At 40.7% G+C, this 18,024-nt stretch overlaps 1 protein-coding gene across 1 annotated transcript in view; it reads left to right on the top strand.

Annotated features, from left to right (window-relative positions):
* RET (ret proto-oncogene) overlaps positions 1-18,024 on the top strand; it is an 82,205-nt gene that overhangs the window by 51,745 nt on the left and 12,436 nt on the right. The window contains exons 8-16 of the mRNA XM_009278826.2: positions 397-655; positions 1,822-1,947; positions 2,823-2,933; positions 6,782-6,901; positions 8,483-8,739; positions 9,880-10,027; positions 13,847-13,954; positions 15,531-15,745; positions 15,854-15,976. Coding sequence (XP_009277101.2) covers positions 397-655; positions 1,822-1,947; positions 2,823-2,933; positions 6,782-6,901; positions 8,483-8,739; positions 9,880-10,027; positions 13,847-13,954; positions 15,531-15,745; positions 15,854-15,976 — 1,467 coding nt within the window. The remainder of the gene's footprint in view (positions 1-396; positions 656-1,821; positions 1,948-2,822; positions 2,934-6,781; positions 6,902-8,482; positions 8,740-9,879; positions 10,028-13,846; positions 13,955-15,530; positions 15,746-15,853; positions 15,977-18,024) is intronic.

Below are 18,024 nucleotides of genomic sequence, written 5' to 3'. Positions count from 1 at the left end.
AGCTGTTTGCTTTCTTAAGCAAAACCAATGTTTTTCTCACTGATCAGCCTGGGACAGAGCAGGGACTGAACTCAAGACTTTCCCAAATCACAGGGTCTTGTTCTCACTGAACACTGCTGACCATCAGCAGTGGGCACCAAATATCACTGCGTCTCTGGGTCAAGGCTTTTTGCGTTTCCACTGTTAGCCTGAAGACAATGGTAATGCTTTACCTCTCACTTTTACTGAGAATAAATCATATTTGAAGTATTCACGTCCTGCGTTGGTAGTAAAACATCAACTCTGCAAGGTGTAATATGCTCAATTTTCTTTCAGATATTTTTGGGAAGGACAGAATATTTGTGATGTATAGTTTTGTTTCTCGTCTGTGATTTCTTTGTTGGTGTTTGAGCCTAGATAGGAAGAATCTGCATCGAAAACTGTATGAAATTCCGTGGTGTGAACATCACCTACAAGTTACTGTCCCCCAGCGTAAGCTGCTATCCTGTCAGCATACTTCAAGGCCGAGAAGACAAATGGGGAAGCCTTTATGTGAACGATTCCTCTGTGCTACGCAGACCCGAATGCAAGGAAATACAATACACTATTCAAGCTACAGACAAGCAGAGCAGGAAACATTCCAAAACCCTCCTCACTATTGTGTTGGAAGGCACTCGTAAGTACCCGACTCAGAACTATTTGCTATTTACAGGCGTTCTGTTAGGTGATGCATTAGTAGGGTATCTATAAACTGATGGCATTAACAGTGAAAACGGGTCTGAGTTACAAGATACGGATCGCAAAGTTTGCATTTTGAGTTCTGAATCGGACCTGCCTGTAGCAGATACTTGTTTGAAGAACTAATGCACAGAAAGGTGGTGTATCATGTGCAATTCCTAATGTTCACGATGACATTTGATTTAGAAGAATCTGTTGTGTGTGTGACCTTTATTTTGTATTTCACATATTCCTATGGAAGAAAAAAAAATGTCTCTGTGTGTGGGCGTGTGTGTGTGTATATATATATTAAAAAAACCACAAAGCTCTGGCCTAAGTATATTTATTCAATCACCTTTCTCCCTACTTCTCACTCCAATTTTTCCTTTTTTTAAACAAAATTTTTTGGTTAACATTCACGTAGCAATTGCATTGACTTCATTTTACTGACAAATTCGTAAGGGCAGAATGTTAGAAATACTCCACAACAGCCACAGCAGAGGAGGATTACGCTGGAAATGTAGTCGTTTCTCTCCAAACCATATCGCACTTTGTGCAGAACCTTGCGATTCTACCTGACAGTTGCCTCCCTTCCCTTGTATCATATCGCAACTCCGATGCCAAGAGCCGAACGGGTTGAGGGAGAAGAAACAAAAGCCTGCAGTGGACTTTTCTTTTTGCAGGAGCCTTGTGCTGTCTGAAATCACACATTCCTAGCTGTTGCTCTTTGGGCTTACTACTGCGTTAGCCCAAGTACTCAGTGTTTTCCCTTAAATAAAAGTTTTGTATGAAGCTGTAAGTACTTACGGTCCCCGTTTTTCTCTTATCGGTATGTTAGCACATTTCTACAGTTGCAGGCATTGACGGTGTGCTATCAAGCAAAGATAACCATGCCGTCGTGTTTGTCTTTTATTTCACAGAAGAGAAACACGGGGACTTTTCTTTAATTGTTACCGAAGTTCGCTGATAGTTGGGTCAGTCAGTGTTCAGGCTTTCTCGCCTTTCTTCGTCTTTCTTTCCTTCGTGTCTTCCCCTGAGACTGGAGTTTTCCTTCTGATTTGAGCTGACTTGCTTGTGTGTTCATCCCCCTTGTCCTGCACTGACAGCAAACGCTCTTCCCAACAGTTTTAAAAAAAGAGGAGGACTGCCCTGACTCCTGTGCTGTGAGTAAGCACCACGCGGAGTGTGAAGAGTGTGGTGGCCTGGGAGTGCTAACAGGAAGCTGCCAGTGGAGACAGGGGAGCGGAAAAGGTACGTTTCTGTTGTGTAAATAGTCGTAATTTGACTTCCAGAGATATAAACTGATTTATCCTGGCTGGACAACACGGTATAGCAAACTACACAAAAGCTGGGGCTAAAAAAATTCATCATAATGCCCAAATGAAACATGCGCTAGGAAGGAAAATGAGGTCAAGTTGGAATGGTCATTCTTGATCTTGTCCCTGGTGATGTTGAACACGATACGTAAAACACCAGGTAGTGAACTGGGTTTGCAGCAGTGTAACTGGAACGGGTGACTTACGGCTCGCAAGATAATCTCTGCGACCGGGAATTGAGTTTGGAACATACCAACGAGCCTCTGAGCGGGTATGCCCCAGCAGGCAGACAGCGAGCACAGGAGCTGTGTCTCCGTTGTCTCTGTTTTCTGTGGTCTGCGGCACAGATCTGACGGGTGACGGTACTCTCGACTCTTCCAGAACAATGCTTCTGTGCCGATGCTTTATTCCTTCAAACGGCATGAGTATCGCACGTTCTCTTTGACTACTTGTAACCTTCATAGTCGAGTTTGTGTGAAATTGTGTAGAGACAGCCTTAGTTGTGCAAGCTACTCTTCAGTCTCAAAATGGTCAACTGGCTCTTTTTCAAGTAATGCTCACTGTAACTGCAAGTGACGTGCCCAAAGGGCTGTCAAAAGCAGAAAACATAGTGAAAAATATATTTCTTCCAGTTGCTTTTAGCTGTTGTCTTGCGTGTTACTTTAGCAGAATGGTATTCATATTCATAGATGGTTTATTTTAAAAAGAAAAGTAACCTGTGCTTTGGTCTGTCAACGTGCGCTGAGATGCGATACGCTTTCCTCCAAAGCCTCGCGGCATTCGTGCAGCTGTCCGTTTCTGTGTTAACAGGGATCACCACAAACTACTCCACGTGCACCCCGAGTATCAAGACTTGTCCGGATGGCACCTGTGATGTGATTGAGAGCAGAGATCCGGCTGTGTGCCCCCAAGACTGCACAAGTACGGAAACATTTTAGGCTGGGCTTTTCTGTGTCACCGCTGATCGCTGTTCAAGTGCCGCTTTCTTGATCCCAGATACCTTTACAAGCTCAACACACTTAGCATCTCTGCATTGTCATACCTGCATTTGAATCGTACAGGAGAGTTAAGGTTGTGGGGACGAATCTTGTTCTTTTTTAAGCCGGTCAGCCAACACCTATTGGCTGACAGTGATGGAAAGATAAGGTTTTCTCAGTAATTCTCATTCCGCTCCCCCTGCTAATTTGCAGGTAGTGTTTTTCAGTGGAGGTATTTGCCGAAACAGGTATACGTGTTAGGCAAGTTAAAGCCCTACTCCCAAACTTTAGCACAATATGATAGAAACCATGCCTATGTGAACTCCAGTTTAAATAAGAAAGAAGAAACAAATTTCAGTTTAAAAGAAACGTGCTTACAGGGGATCATGTGGGGAAACGCACCTGGCCTTACTTGACAGGTGACCATCGAAATGATCCAGTGCCTCATCTATTTGAAGATACAGGCAGAGATTCATATGAACAGCATTTACAAAGGAAGAATTGAAATGCATTTGTGTTTTTTCTCGAACGCAATGCAGAAAGCTGCATTCCACTCCTATACCTGCTCATACCTTCCAAGTTCACAATCGCCCTGAAGATACACTGTTTTTCTAACCTTTGTATCACACTTGAGCGATTTCAGTCTTGTATGAGAAGATATTTTTTAAGTGGATCTTTCTTTCTATCTATCAGTATCTAATTTGGGAATAAAGACAGATGTTTCTTGAATAATTCTTCTGGCTCTGACATTGTATACTCCAAGTTTACATTTTAAAATGGAGTCTTAGAGGAACTAGCATTTTCTTACAGGCTAGGACTTATGTTCATCTATAAAATGAATTAATAAAGAGGCATCTTTGTATTTCTTCCATGCAAGAATGTGATTGTGTATTGTAAATGACTTTTATCGCAAAGATAATTATTTCATTAGAGTGCATAAAAACAATCCTTAAAGCGGCAGAAATGCTTGACGTGAATGCAAGTAACTTCTCTAATCATCTGAAAAGAATTCCTTATTGGTAATAACTGCAATCCGTTGTGGTTCTAAAAGTGGAAATATTTCCGCCAGAGGCTGCAATGCTAAAACATGCAACGTGCAACATATGCAGCATCAGATGTTTTGCTCAACAGAAGCCTGAAAGAAATACTGTCTTGCTAGATAATAGAAGCAGGCAAGTAAGACAAGCTTTCAAGATGTCATGTATGCCTTTTTAATGCCTGAGTCGGATAATTTTATACATGATCTGACGCAATTCAGAACCGGGGCTGGTGCCCAAAAGCAGTACATTTACAGACAAAGAAATGAGTGTGCTTTGGGAGCTCAGAGGTGCAGGAGGAGTATGTTATATCCGCTTTTACTGGCAGAGGACGTTTCTTTGGGAATGGCAAGCAATAAATAGAAAGCCCCAGATGCATTAAGATGAAGGATATTCTTTAAGAACAGACAGTCGCTAAAATACTTATTTTTATAATTCATCTATTATTATGATGGCTATGTACTTGAGTCCTGAAACTGCTTTCTCACACTAACACTATGAATATTACATTCAAGGGCACTCAGCTGAAACAACTGGTGCTGTGGCTGTGCCTATCAAATAGAGGCAACCTAATTGCATTCTAAGCAAGAGACTTTTCTTGTAGTAAGTAACTGCTTCAGGGCTGGTCGTAGTGTGTGAATCTGGCTAAACATTTGTAAATGACTGATCTTTGTAGGTTCCTCTGAACGTTGGCTTTCTCATAATGGAAAAAAAAAAATACAGCGCTTAGGCTTCTACCTTGCTTTGCATGTCTTTGTTCTCAGCGGTGGTTGGACGTCGTCTTTGGTTTTGTCCAACAACCGGTGTTTTTGCTTTCTGAATTTCTGGAGTTTTCTACGTGGCGTGTGGGATAGGGCCGCGGTTTTTCCTTTTTCCAAATGATCTTGAAGCAGGGAAAGCTCTTTCCCACCGCAGGGCAATGGAAGCAGCTGATGATTTAAAACAGGAGCATGTGAAACACCACGCAATTCAGAACAATACTGATAATTCTTGGAATTTCCCTACCAGCAAGGCATTGGTGAAAAATACATTTTTGGGTCTCTGGAATGCATATAGGAAGCTCCGTGTTTCCAGTGCACACCTGCAGTGAAAATATTCTCCTCCTTTCCCTGCTGTGTGAAAACCCTTTGTCTTCAAATCCCTCGCTCAAGAACAGTTTGGATAGGACCTGCTCATTCCCTGCTTCCCCCTTCTACCAGGTCCTCAAACATAGGCAGATATAGATGAATACATATGATTTTTCTGAGGCCAATGGAAACTTTATTTCATCACCTCTTCACAATAGAGAAAGTTGGCTGGTGGGGGGGATAATCAAGACTTTTTGGGAACACCCATGCTTCTTCAAACAAGTGTCAGCTCAGAGAGCAAGGACTCAGCACAGTCTCTTCCAAAATTAAGCAGCTGAGCTGCATATAATTTAGTAGGTGTGGCCTCTCTAGAAAGATGGTCAAAATCTGTCTACTTTGCTTAAATACTCAAGTCCCTGTTTCACTTCTTCTAAAAAAGGATGTTTGCCTTCATGTTGCCAGAAAATATCCTCTTCCTCAATTCGTGTCACGCATCCGAAGAAATGTAAAAGAAACAGTCATTCACTCTACTATCGACTTAGATGGGATGGAGGAAAATGAGTTGAAATAAAAAGAAGACTATATTGAAAAAAACTTGTTCATCTTTTGGATCCCTTTATGGTTTAGGCGATTTTTCTGAAAGGCAGCTAAACTCACAGAACTTGGTTGGTTTCTGTCTATACAAGGCTGTTTGTGATTAAAGGCAGTTTATAGATGAAAAATGTCACAACTAATGGTCATTTTTATAATATATGCGGGGAAAAAAGTTACTTGGAAATACAGTTGCGATTACCCCGCATGAAGAACTCCTGCTTGAAATCAAGAGTAGTTCTGTATGAGTTGCTGGCACTGTTTTCCGAATATTAAACAACGCATTTTTAGATAACAAAAGATTCGTTTTTTGTCACTTACACTTGGCACTTACTCTTAGTGCTTTCGCTAGACTGTCCCATGGCATTTCACAGACGTGACTAACTGTCGTTATCTCCATTGACAATAGAACAAATGATATCTAGAACAGTATGCTGATTTTTCCAAGGTAAGAGGAAATTGGCATCAGAACCAAGAACGGAACTCAAGTCTGTAGACCGCTGGTTTATACCACTGGACCGTACATCATCTCGTGCGTAAAAAAAAATACCTAAGGCAATGGTGGAGAGAAACTGCAATAAGTAGACTAGGGAAGATATTTTAGGGAGAATTTTAAAACGTTAGATGAGCTCACTGATACAGAACTGTAATGCTTTACGAGGAAACTGAGTCAGGACAGCCATGAGATGATCATTTGAGGTAGATGTTTGGCATTAAATAATGGGATTCTAGATAAGGTTTTAAGGGGTACGTGAAACTAGGAAAGTATCCCAACTATGCAATGCAAAGACAACTATTATATTTTTATTATAGTGAAATTTTAAGCCAGAGTCTTCCATAATGGGAATAACTGCTAATCAGGGCTAATGTTCAAGCAGTCCAAGGTCCTCTCATTTCAGGATCTCGGCAATTTCAGAATTTAGCCTCTCCCCTAATTCTCAGGAATCCCTGTCTTTGTCGCTGCACTGTGCTGCCCTGTCAAATTCCAGATGCATACTAGGAAAAACCCATGGAAAACTTTGAGAGTCTTCCCCCCCCCTTCCCCCCCCCCCTTTGACTACATGTGAGAATCTTAGCTTGTGTCTGTATTTGATTAGGTGGAAACATTATTGGTGGTCACGGGAAAGGAATTGGAAATCTTGGAATTAAGTCAGGACATGGGATTTGTTACTGCTTCCCAAGACAGAACTGTTACTGTGAGAAAGATGATATCAAGGGTAAGTCTAAATGTGTTATCTGCTGTTCTCATATTAATCTTTTCCTCTGTTGGTATCTACCATCTGTATATATACAATGATCTAAACTTGTGGGCATGTTAATAAGCAATATCTTTGGTCAGAGACTGCTGATATAACGTTAATTAAGAACTGGCACCTTGACTTCTACTGTGGAGCCTGAAAATCTCCAGAGGGGGGTTATTTCTGTCCTTGAATAAAAATTCTTTTTTTATCCATTACTACATGACAGGTTGGTCGTCCTTTGATTTCCAGCAGCTTTTGGGTTTCAGTGAGACTCACCTGATATTTGCAAAGACAGCTAGGAGAATTAGAATAACAACTTCTATTACTTTCAAGTAATTCCAGCCTCCTAATCATTTCTGAAAATCTCGGCTTCAGAATGTCAGAGGTAGCCAGCACCCATTGTGTTAGGAGGAGGAGGAGCGGATTACTTTTTTCATTGACCTTTGTTTAAACCAAAAAGCTCTACACAATTGTTTGAAAAAGATTGATGAGGATTAAATAGTTTGGGGTTTTTTTTAAAAAAAAAATCATTTTTATTATTGGTAATAATAAATAGAACGCAAAATATTTTGCATCTTTTAAAACTGAATTGTTTGGAATATATCTCAATTTACTCTTTAGATGTTCTACAGGCATAAGGAGAAAAAGAGGAAGCATAAAGCTTCTTGCTTTTGCCCCCCCCCCTTTTTTTTTTTTAAATGCTAGAAAGATGTTGTGCTGTTTCCACTTATTTCCGGGGTACAGGTTGCAGATGTAGCTAAGTTAACTACGTATCTGAAGTCAGGATTATCTGATGAACAACAGTGCAAGGACTATTTTGGACCTCCCGGTTTCTTCTGGAAGCGACTCCCTAGGAATGCTGTCTAGGGGCACACAGGCTTAAAGAAACTTAGTTTCCAAAGTAAGACGCTAGAAGTGCTTCTGCAAAAGGGGAACTAGTAAATGGGGAGGGAAAAATGCATATCACTTTACTACAGTTGCCCCATTAGGCAATGTTTTCAGCAATAATTATTTTGTTAAAGCAGAAATATTCTGTCTCCTTATAATCTAAAAAGTTGAAGCGAAATATTCTTTAATGTCTAACAATTGACATAATGAATTAAATTCACATTTGAAGGAGATTTTATTTGATGGGTTGAATGGTTCTAACATAAACTGTTGTCCACAAGCAAAATTCATCATATGTCTCCAGAGAGATAAGTGGTAGCAGAAGATCGATATATGGTAGGCTGCATCTTAAAGAAGAGTGTCAGAAGTAGCCTACGTCTATAAAGATAAGGAATACGGGGTCAAGCTACCTATCCTTACGTTTACACAGGCAGTTAGGCAAACAATTACCTGCTGGTGTCCAAAATAAAAAAAAAAGAATTGGTAGGTGCAGTGGGCATATTTGCAAATTCACAAATTGCACTGAGAATTAGCTATTAGGTTTTCCTCTAGGTTTTTAAATGATTTTGAGTTCTGTTTCTGTCACACCCGTGTGTGTGTCATGTGCACTGCCAAATCGGAAGCAGGAGACAACAAGCAAAGTTCTAAGAAGCTCTTCTTGGTCCACAGAGCAACTGTGTGATGACGTGTGCAAGACTGTGATAGCAGGGGCAGTGCTGCTGTCCTTCATCATCTCCGTGCTGCTTTCTTCCTATTTCATCCATCGTTACCACAAGAATTCTCCAAAGCCACCTATTGCCTCCGCAGAAATGACGTTCCGGCGCCCAGCCCAGTCCTACCCCATCAGTTACTCTTCCACTAACGTCCGCCGGCCTTCTTTAGATTCCATGGAGAACCAGGTGTCTGTAGACACCTTTAAAATACCAGTAAGCCTGACGTCATTTTGCATGCTCTTTTTCTACGTTTTTCTTGTTCCTAAAGAATGTTGTTTATGCATGCAGAAAATGTTACGGAAATGCCATCTATTCATAGAAATATCCAACTCAAAGAACTAGAACAGAAATCATGTGTAAAGATATTTAATGAGTAATTGGATAAACCATATATTCTTCTATTTTTGTTATGTTTTAATATAATGTAACACCTTAGGCCTAATTTGAGCCAATGTTTTTTTTTTGAAATGTAACCCTACATTTGACAGTAGCGTGGTTTTACTTTGTCCAATTAAATAGTAATAATCAGCAGGTTTGTAGTCTCTGTGATGAGCCATAGTATCACAACAAGGGTAAGTTTAAAACAAAACAGACTGTAGGCGTCAGTTGGAGTGTGAGTTTTACCCACATTTTAAGGATTTTTGCCCAGTCACGCTATCATACCTTTAATGCAGGTTTTTCTGTGTTGAATCACATACTATCCAGGACGCCTGCCAGCTGGAGTGTTTTCATGGACCGACACGGTAGAGAAACACTGCCACTTTATATGACATATGCGGCAACATCAAATCTATTTGGGTGTTAGATATCGAGGTCTTCACAGACCTTGTGCTCTGTTTGCTTTAATTTCTTGTCTGGTTTGTACATCTGTCGTCATTTTGTAACTGTAAGGCTTAATAACACTAATTTCATAAGAGGAGGCTTGTTGCCTCTGACGAACTCTTAAGGGAAAGCCTTATTCTGTGAGTAAAACGGATTTACTTCTCCGTGAAGTCCGAGGTCACGTATTCATAGTTATTCTGAAAGCGAGCATTTATCCTGTATCACTTCATGTTTCGTTTGTATCCGATTTCCCAGACCTGTGAATATAATCCATTATCCATAGACTACACGTACAGCCTGTTTTGAAGTAGGTGATTTCAAGGTAAATGGAAAAACACTTCCAAAATACCGAGAGATTCAGAAGCTTTTATAAGAATGCATTGATACTGATAAAAAGAGCCACCAAGCATTGTACCCTAACGCGTACCTGTTCCTGAAGGATGTTTTCTCCTTTTGAACGTTAATGCTTTGGGTGCAGCTAGCCGCTCCTTTTCTTGCTTCATCTTATAGGGTTCCTTTTCTCTCCCGCAGGAAGATCCAAAGTGGGAATTCCCTCGGAAGAACCTGGTTCTGGGCAAGACTCTTGGAGAAGGAGAATTTGGAAAGGTCGTCAAGGCAACGGCATTCCGACTCAAGGGGAGAGCTGGCTATACCACCGTGGCAGTGAAAATGCTAAAAGGTACGTTCACACCTGGGTCTGAAAAGATTTGAAAACCATTTGTTGTAACCTCTGAATGGATTTTAAGAGGGGCTAGCATGAAATTAAAAGGTCAGCTAAACCCAACCATTGCCACAGCCTCCATTTTTTCCAGCATTCTTTTATATTCTGACAGATTTCTTGCTTTAGGAGCTAGCGTCACATTGATCCAAATAAGTAATTTCCACAAATTCTAATTCATGATGTGCAAGGAGCCTCTGACTTAACATAGCAAATGTATTTAATTTTGTTTGGCATTGATGGAAATATTGCAAGGGCTTGTTAAAGCTTTCTGGTTATTTTTTTTCCCCTCTACCCAGTTTTCTTTGACAAAGCTTTTTAAATAAAACATGTTATAATCGTGTCAAGAGACATAATAGACTTATTAAGTTACTTTTCTGATTGAGAATTCCATCTACTTTTATACTTTCTGATCTGCTTTTCAATTACTAGGAGCTCTGCCAAACTGGCCTGAATAGCCCAGTGCTGTCTCCTGGTGTCTTGAGTTTTCCCTAAGACTTTAAAGCTGGGGGAAAAAAAAGTATGCCTAGATAACGTTGAGATGATAACGCGAGACCTTGAGCTCTTGTCCCCATCTCTGTTCAGTAGTTTTCAGCCCCAAATATACCTGCTTCTTTTCCATACAGAAAAAGAAGTGGTACTGAAAGAAAAACATGAAAAAATTCATGTTTTTGCCTGGTCTCTGAAGTGGAAAGTCTCCAGTGTTACTGTACATTTCAGGTGGAAGCTGTTGTAACGCATGGCTTTTGCCACCTTTACAGTTAGATATATCCGAGTTTAGATTTTACGTATCTAATGTCTGAGCCTGGTTTCTAATTAGGACTTCACTAGACATGCGATGATAGTGAAGGAGGTCAGTGGAAATGCTCAAACCAGTTCCTTCAGAAGGCCATTTATTCACCCCAGCCTGAAAGATGAAATAGGTATGAAAAGGAAATTGTGTCCTTCTCTACCGTCTTGTGTGCTAATTCGTATGTGCATGCAGTCCCTACGTATCAGGCACCTCGGAATATACGAGACAAAGAGGGGAAACAACCTTCAGAAAGGCTTACGGATGCAAGAATTCCTTTAGCTGGGCCGCTAGCTTTAGCTGAATGACCTCAACCATTTGCTGCCGCTTATAAGTAAAAACATGTAATTATAGGAAAATGTTATTCTACTTATTACCATTTCTATTACATGCAAGGTTGGTTTTTAAAAAAAAAAAAACAACAAAAAACCAAAAACCCACCACCTCATCTGCTGCTTGAGAGCAAAGATGCTGCACGTCCCATCATTTCACCAAAGAAATGAATGCATTATGAAGCGCATGCCTGCACTGCAAGAGGTTCAGTGGAGAATAGGTCATATGGAGGAAATCTGGGAACTAAGTCTTTTCAGAAGTGAAGACTAGTTAACCATTAGTTATAACACTCAGGTAACGACCTGTATATCATTATCGATAGAATAGTCTTCGTAATCGTTTCATTTCATGTTTATTTGTGCACTTAATGTCACTGATTTTCTAGCACATTTTCATCAACAACGTGCGACTGAGTTAAGATTCCAAGACACAGTGGTTAAAAGTGTTGCTTTTACTTGCAGATAATTTAACATTCAGCTTTCCCTAGCTATTACGAAGGAAAGAATTGACGGAATTGATAATGCGAAGGAGTAACCCTTTATTTTAAGCACCTTATTTTAATAAATTGATCTGACATTTACAGTAATACTTCAGGCTCTAATGAATCCCTTTGTAATGTAAATTACATTGCAGGTAGTCACCTGAAATTCCATTTTCCAACTTGACTGTGGAGAACATTTGTCATTCTGCAGATACGTATCTGTTGTTATCGGTTTAGCTTTACTGTTAACACGTGACGACTCAAGTATAAGAAACGCTGCGTTGGTCCACAGTGGTCTTTATAACGCTGTCAGGAAGTATAAAGGACGGTTATTTTGGATCAGGCCAACTTCACCCATTCTTTCCCTGTAACAGCTGCAAAGGGGGTAATTTGTCCAAGTACTAGGGGCTCCGCGCCGCCTGATCTTTAAAAGGGAATGGTATGGATACCAGTATGCAAACGGAGAAAGCCTCCTGCTTATTGCATAAAACCTGTCTCCTGCCTGAGCTGTGCAGATGGGCACAGTCTGTGGTTAAGAACAGACCAGGGTAGGACTCTCCCGACTTTGTCAACTTGGCGTTACGTCCTGGGGAGGGAACAAGGAGCAGTAAGTAATTAGCTGAGCCAGAATAGTTTTGGAGCTATGGATGAGGTTTAAAGGAACAGAGGGATAATTTTTTCAGCCCATTATTACCACTTTTCTCATATGAATTGAATCTGACCTCCTGCATGATACAAATGCCCCGATTACAATAAAATTGAAGAGGAAAACACCAAATGTAAACAGATGTTATCCACAATTTGTAAAAACAAGGGGCATAAAGCTTCAGAGCTAATTGTCTCCATTTGTGCACTATCAAAGGTTGTTCTTCCAGCAGACAAACAGGCACGGTATGTGGGGAGCTTTGTTCTGTTCTTGCACATGCTACACAGTTCCAGAGCTAGAAAAACAGGACTTTCTCACAGGCATTAAGTTGATGTTGTTCATTTTTGTTTTACATAAATGCATATTTTTTGTAGTCCCTATCAGCAGTGAGAGACCATCCGATCTTGCACTCCCTGGGGTAGAAGACTCTGAAATCTGAGTGGAGGTTCAGACTATAATATAATATATGGCAGAAACAAACATATAGTAGCACAGAATAAAAAATGATCATGACCAGGGCAAACTATTAGCACGCGTATTTTAAATGGATATGTAAATAAATCCTTTGGTGCTTACAGCCTTTATGGAAAAACATAAGGTACAGTACCAAAGATCAGAAGCGGAGCTTGTTTTTTATCGGCCTTAAGTAAAGGTGACGGCATACTTGTCAGCTGCCCAGTAATAACACTCTGCAGGAACTATCCAGGGAGGGTCTGTGTGTCAGAGAGGTGAAGGATGAGGTAGAAAAAGGGTTATCCCTGACCTACGGTGTCTTTATGACTAAAGATCTCCTTCAAGCCCCAGTGCGTTCAAAGAGGAAGTTTGTTAGAAGAATTCTGCCAAAACAAAATGCTTCAAAGGCTAAGAAAGCCTCTAGGGGCTATACGTCGTCATATGATTTCCACTGACATCTGCGAAGTCTGCATACGCGTCTCCCAGTAAAATCAATCCGAACCGCATGTTTAGCTTCTGAACTCTAAATCTGGATGTGTGCTACAAGTGTAACCCAGTAGATTAGTGGAATTTTATTCCGTCAGAAAATGTATTTAGGAGGAGGAGGGCTACATCATGGAAATTAACTGGGCGAGTTTTTTGGTTTGATCAACATAAAACGTTGGCTTTCATATGCTTCTGAAGCTGCGATCGCACTGATGCGCCCCAAAAAGTTGCTTTAGAACACTAGAAAAGGTCTGTAATAATTTCACGGCATCTAATAATGCAAGGCATTACAGGCTCTGGTCCCGATTCTTGGCTGACCGACTCTTTCTGCAGTCATTTGTATCAGGGCAGAGCGATGATTATAGCAGGTTACCCAGCCAGAACAGCAGCAGTCCCATTCGCTTGGTTCTGATACGAATGACTGCAGGACAGTGGAGACGGGGAAATTTCTCTCCTGTGGGGAGGTACGGAGTTTTCCAACCTCTTGCTAGTTCCAGGAGAAATGGTTGATCTCGTACCTCGGACGGTACGTAGAGAACTCTTGAGTAATGCTTTCCTAACCGCAACTGTGTGTTTGGACACTTTCTGCAGAAAATGCTTCCCAGAGTGAGCTGCGAGATCTGCTTTCAGAGTTCAACCTTCTGAAACAGGTGAACCATCCTCACGTCATCAAACTTTACGGAGCCTGCAGTCAAGATGGTAAATATTAGAAGCTTGTTATTAAGATGAAAACGTCAGGCAAGGGAATAAAGAGCAGTTCGTTGATGGGTTTGGACCACTGCTTAATAATTGCTGAGCACCTTTTAAATTTGCTGCTAGCTGAAAAAATGAGGGACACATAAGAAAAGCAATGTTTGAAGGGAAGGGGAAATGCTACTTCAGTGTCACTAAACGTTCTTCCTGTGGTTTTCTTCAATACATGTTTTGATTCTGAAGCTATTTTAAATTTAACCAGTCTACTACCAATTCTCTTCCAATCAATATATATTTTTATATTATGTTGATGCTCAGTAAGTGTTTTCAAGTATGGGTTATATTTAAAGTTTAATGGGGTTTTCATTATTGTTGTTACTGTTCATACTAAAACAATGCTTTGAGGCCTGAGCCAGGGAGTGAGATCTCCCTTTGGGAAAAAAAAAAAAACCAAAACGCAACAAAAAAAGACATCTACAGATCCTTTTGTTAAAATACAGCTGGATAGTTAGATTGACACTCAGTTCTCCTCCTCCGTCACAAAACTCTTGTCTCCCTCTTGTTGTGAAATAGTTGCGAAAAGCCACAGTCATTGAAAGGTGTATTTCAAGGGGGGGAAACTGTCAGACGCATGTGTTATAAACTGCCAATGAAGCAAATTCTCCTTGTTGTGCATAGGAATTGATCTGAATCGTTTCTGTTCGCGTTAAATCGAACATCCTCGCAAGATCCTCTTCCTTTGGCATCTGTAATCACGCAGCCTAAAATCATGTTGCAACCTTGGGCAAAGGCCTGCCTTCTTTGCCCACCCAGTTCTGTTGCAGGTGGCACTTTTAGTTGTAGACAGAGAATATAATTCAGGTCTGAGTCATCTCTGAGTCTTAGTAAGGTAATGAACCAGCAGGGCAGGATATTTTTTATTTTCTGTCTTTTCAGTACAATGTATTTTTTTCTTCCCAAACAAGTGAATTGTTTTGGAGTCACAGGCTTTTAATAAATACCAAGTTAATTCATTAGCGTGTGGGGTGGGAGGGCTTTGATACAGCAGACAAATGTATTTAGCATTAAAGCACTGAGTGGATATTATTCATGTGGGTAATGGGGAGGAGAAACTAATGGATTGAAATGTCAGAATGTTTCTAAGTGCTCTGAAAAGGCACCTTAAATCCAACACTGGAATTAGCAGATGATTTGTGAGCTCAGTATCAAACACTCCAGAAAAGTATTTTGATTTTAATTTTTTTTTTTTACAGTTTTTCTGAGTTGGGCTGTTTCACAGATCTGATCTGTAAGAAGGTTGTCTCTTTTTTAGTCTCAAATTATCTAGATGAGGGAATGTAGGCAAGAGCCTGAATTCTGCTTTGATTTAGGCTGAAACTCACTCACTTTGCATAGAGGATATAAGCTAAAAATATTCTGCGATTCCATGGCTGATTCGGTGCCTTTTACGTAAAGGCCAGAGGTGTCTGCAGCCTCTGACTGTTCAAAACAATGTGTTGATTAAAGAGACTTTTTTTTGAAGGGGGGGGGGGAAAAGGTTATCTATTAATTGTGTATTTATCAGTGTGTTTGTTTATTTCAGGGCCGCTGTATTTAATTGTGGAATACGCTAAATACGGCTCCTTGCGCAGTTTTCTCAGGGAAAGTCGAAAAGTAGGACCAAGCTACGTGGGTAGTGATGGCAACAGAAATTCAAGTTATTTGGATAACCCTGACGAGAGAGCCTTAACAATGGGAGATCTGATCTCATTTGCATGGCAGATATCACGAGGAATGCAGTACCTTGCAGAAATGAAGGTAGGGCAGTGTAACAGTGATCTGAGCATGTCCCTGCGATAGACAGACATGTCAGCAGTCGGTTCCTCCACGAGAAGCATAAACACCGTTGTTGGTTTCTTCCAAAAGCTTGTCCATCGTGATTTAGCAGCCAGAAATGTATTGGTGGCAGAAGGGCGCAAAATGAAGATTTCTGATTTTGGCCTCTCCCGTGATGTATATGAAGAAGATTCATACGTCAAGAGGAGCAAGGTACAGTGCATATTACAAACAGTAGTGGGAATTATTACCTAATCCAGAGAATGAATTTATGCTGCAGGACTTGCGCACCGAAGAAAAAGAAAATAGCTATTTTTTTATTAACTGAGAATAATTCTCCATTTTAAAGAAATAAAAATGAAAATTATGAGCTTAATCAGTGGGACGGTAATATATATGTGTAAAAAAAAAAAAAGTATCATATTTAAGTCACCATTACCTCCTCCGCCTCTTTTTGTTGACTCGTCAACAAAACCTATTTATTTCTAGTATGTAAAAGTTAATAAAAGTAAAAGAAGGGTCACTACGATGATTAAGGCCTTGGAGCATCTGACATGCAAGGAGAGGCTGATAGAGCTGGGTTTGTTTAGCCTGGAGAAAAGAGGGCTCAGGGTGGGGGGGGATCTTACTGATGTGTATAAATACCTGATGGGAGGGAATAAAGCCAGCAGAGCCAGGCTCTTCTCACTGTGGCCCAGTGACAGGACGAGAGGCGATGGGCGCTCTTTTAAATACAAGAAATTCCATTTAAAGACAAGAAAAAACTTTTTTACCGTAGCAGTGATCGAACACTGGAACAGGCTGCCCAGAGAATCTCCCTCCCTGGAGATGTTCAAAACCTGGCTGGAAGTGGTCTCAAGAAACCTGCTGCGGCTGGCCCTGCTCTCAGCAGAGGGGTGAGGTCCCTGCCCACCTCAGCGGTTCTGTGATCCTGTGAAGAGTTGCAAGACAATATGTAAATGATTCTATGATTCTATGATTCTAACTAGGATGGGATCTGCTGGTTTTTTTTAAAAGCGATGTGCCAAATAGACTGTAATAAATTATTTCTTAAGGCTAGAGAGTTCACGCAGGATGCTTAGAAACAGCATGTGTTTCGTTAACGTAAATACAGAAGAATGACGCCTTTTCTCATTGCGGGAGCTTTTACCTATTAACCTTTTTACAGGTAGAGGGCAGCCCGTTTTTAAATGAGGTGGGCCCTCTCATTGATCCGGTTCCTCATCACACCGCTTGAAAACACAAGCGAAAAAACCCCATCGTTTTTCTCTGTCTCTTTTCCTATTTATAATTAAAAATATAAACAAAAAAAAAAATCCCAAGGAGTTGGAAAAAATGCAGACGATTTCTATAAAGATCCTAATTTCAGGAATTACCACATCTATGCAGAAGACTTGAAGCAAAGCCCTCCTACAAATACTTCCAAATGTATGAAAGATGCCAAATCTTCATCAAAATGGTACGTCGCAGGTCGGGGTAGATCAGGAGCTAATGCTGCCTGCCGGAGGTTATTTAAAGCAATTCTGTTTTGCCTGCCACGGTAAATGATTGTCAGGTGCCTAGGTAGAGTTCCGTCTGCTCGCAGCGCTCGTGGCAGGATTCAGCATACGGTAACGTTTCACCTGTAGGAGGGTGCAAAGGCAATTTGATGGCAAGACAAGTTGTTGAGTCACATCGCTACTTCCCTGAACAGAAACGCTTGAGCATCGTAACTTTGGGACTGAGAAGATAAGTTAAGGCTTGTCATTTAGTTATTCTTGTAAAAAATACTGTCAAATACAGCAAGCCAAATCCTGCTTTCTGCCTGTTTGCGTCCACCTGTCGCTGACATCAGCGGAACTTTTACAAGTCAATCCCAGGCCAGGCTGTGACGTTGACTAACGCTCCTTTCTACTGACTCTTTCCAAGATGAGTAGTGTTGGTTCGGTTCCCTCTATGACTTAATATGAAAGAGTTGCCAACAGAATTTTTTGCCTGTGAAAATTTTAGAATTGTACGAAAAGATTTCCAGAAATGCTGTGAGCTTTCAGTTTAGCTTTCCCTGGTTTTTCAGGCCAGTTTGTGTGAATGTTTCGTAAGTCAAAATAAGTTGCGAAGGAAAAAAAAAAAACCAACCCTTTGGAAGACACGATCACATGTAAAAGGGCTCTGCCACGTTCGTTTAGCTATCTTCTGATGTATGCGTTTTACATCGATCTATACCAGTTGCTCTGTATTTTAAGAATGATGCATTTACATAAAGGCAGCTTCATTTTATTTGG

Source organism: Aptenodytes forsteri, unplaced genomic scaffold (genome assembly GCF_000699145.1).
Source record: "Aptenodytes forsteri isolate BGI_AS27 unplaced genomic scaffold, ASM69914v1 Scaffold226, whole genome shotgun sequence".
In the NCBI taxonomy this organism is placed as follows: Eukaryota; Metazoa; Chordata; class Aves; order Sphenisciformes; family Spheniscidae; genus Aptenodytes; species Aptenodytes forsteri.
The sequence above is the reverse complement of the archived record's forward strand: the minus strand, read 5'-3'. Positions and strand labels throughout refer to the sequence as shown.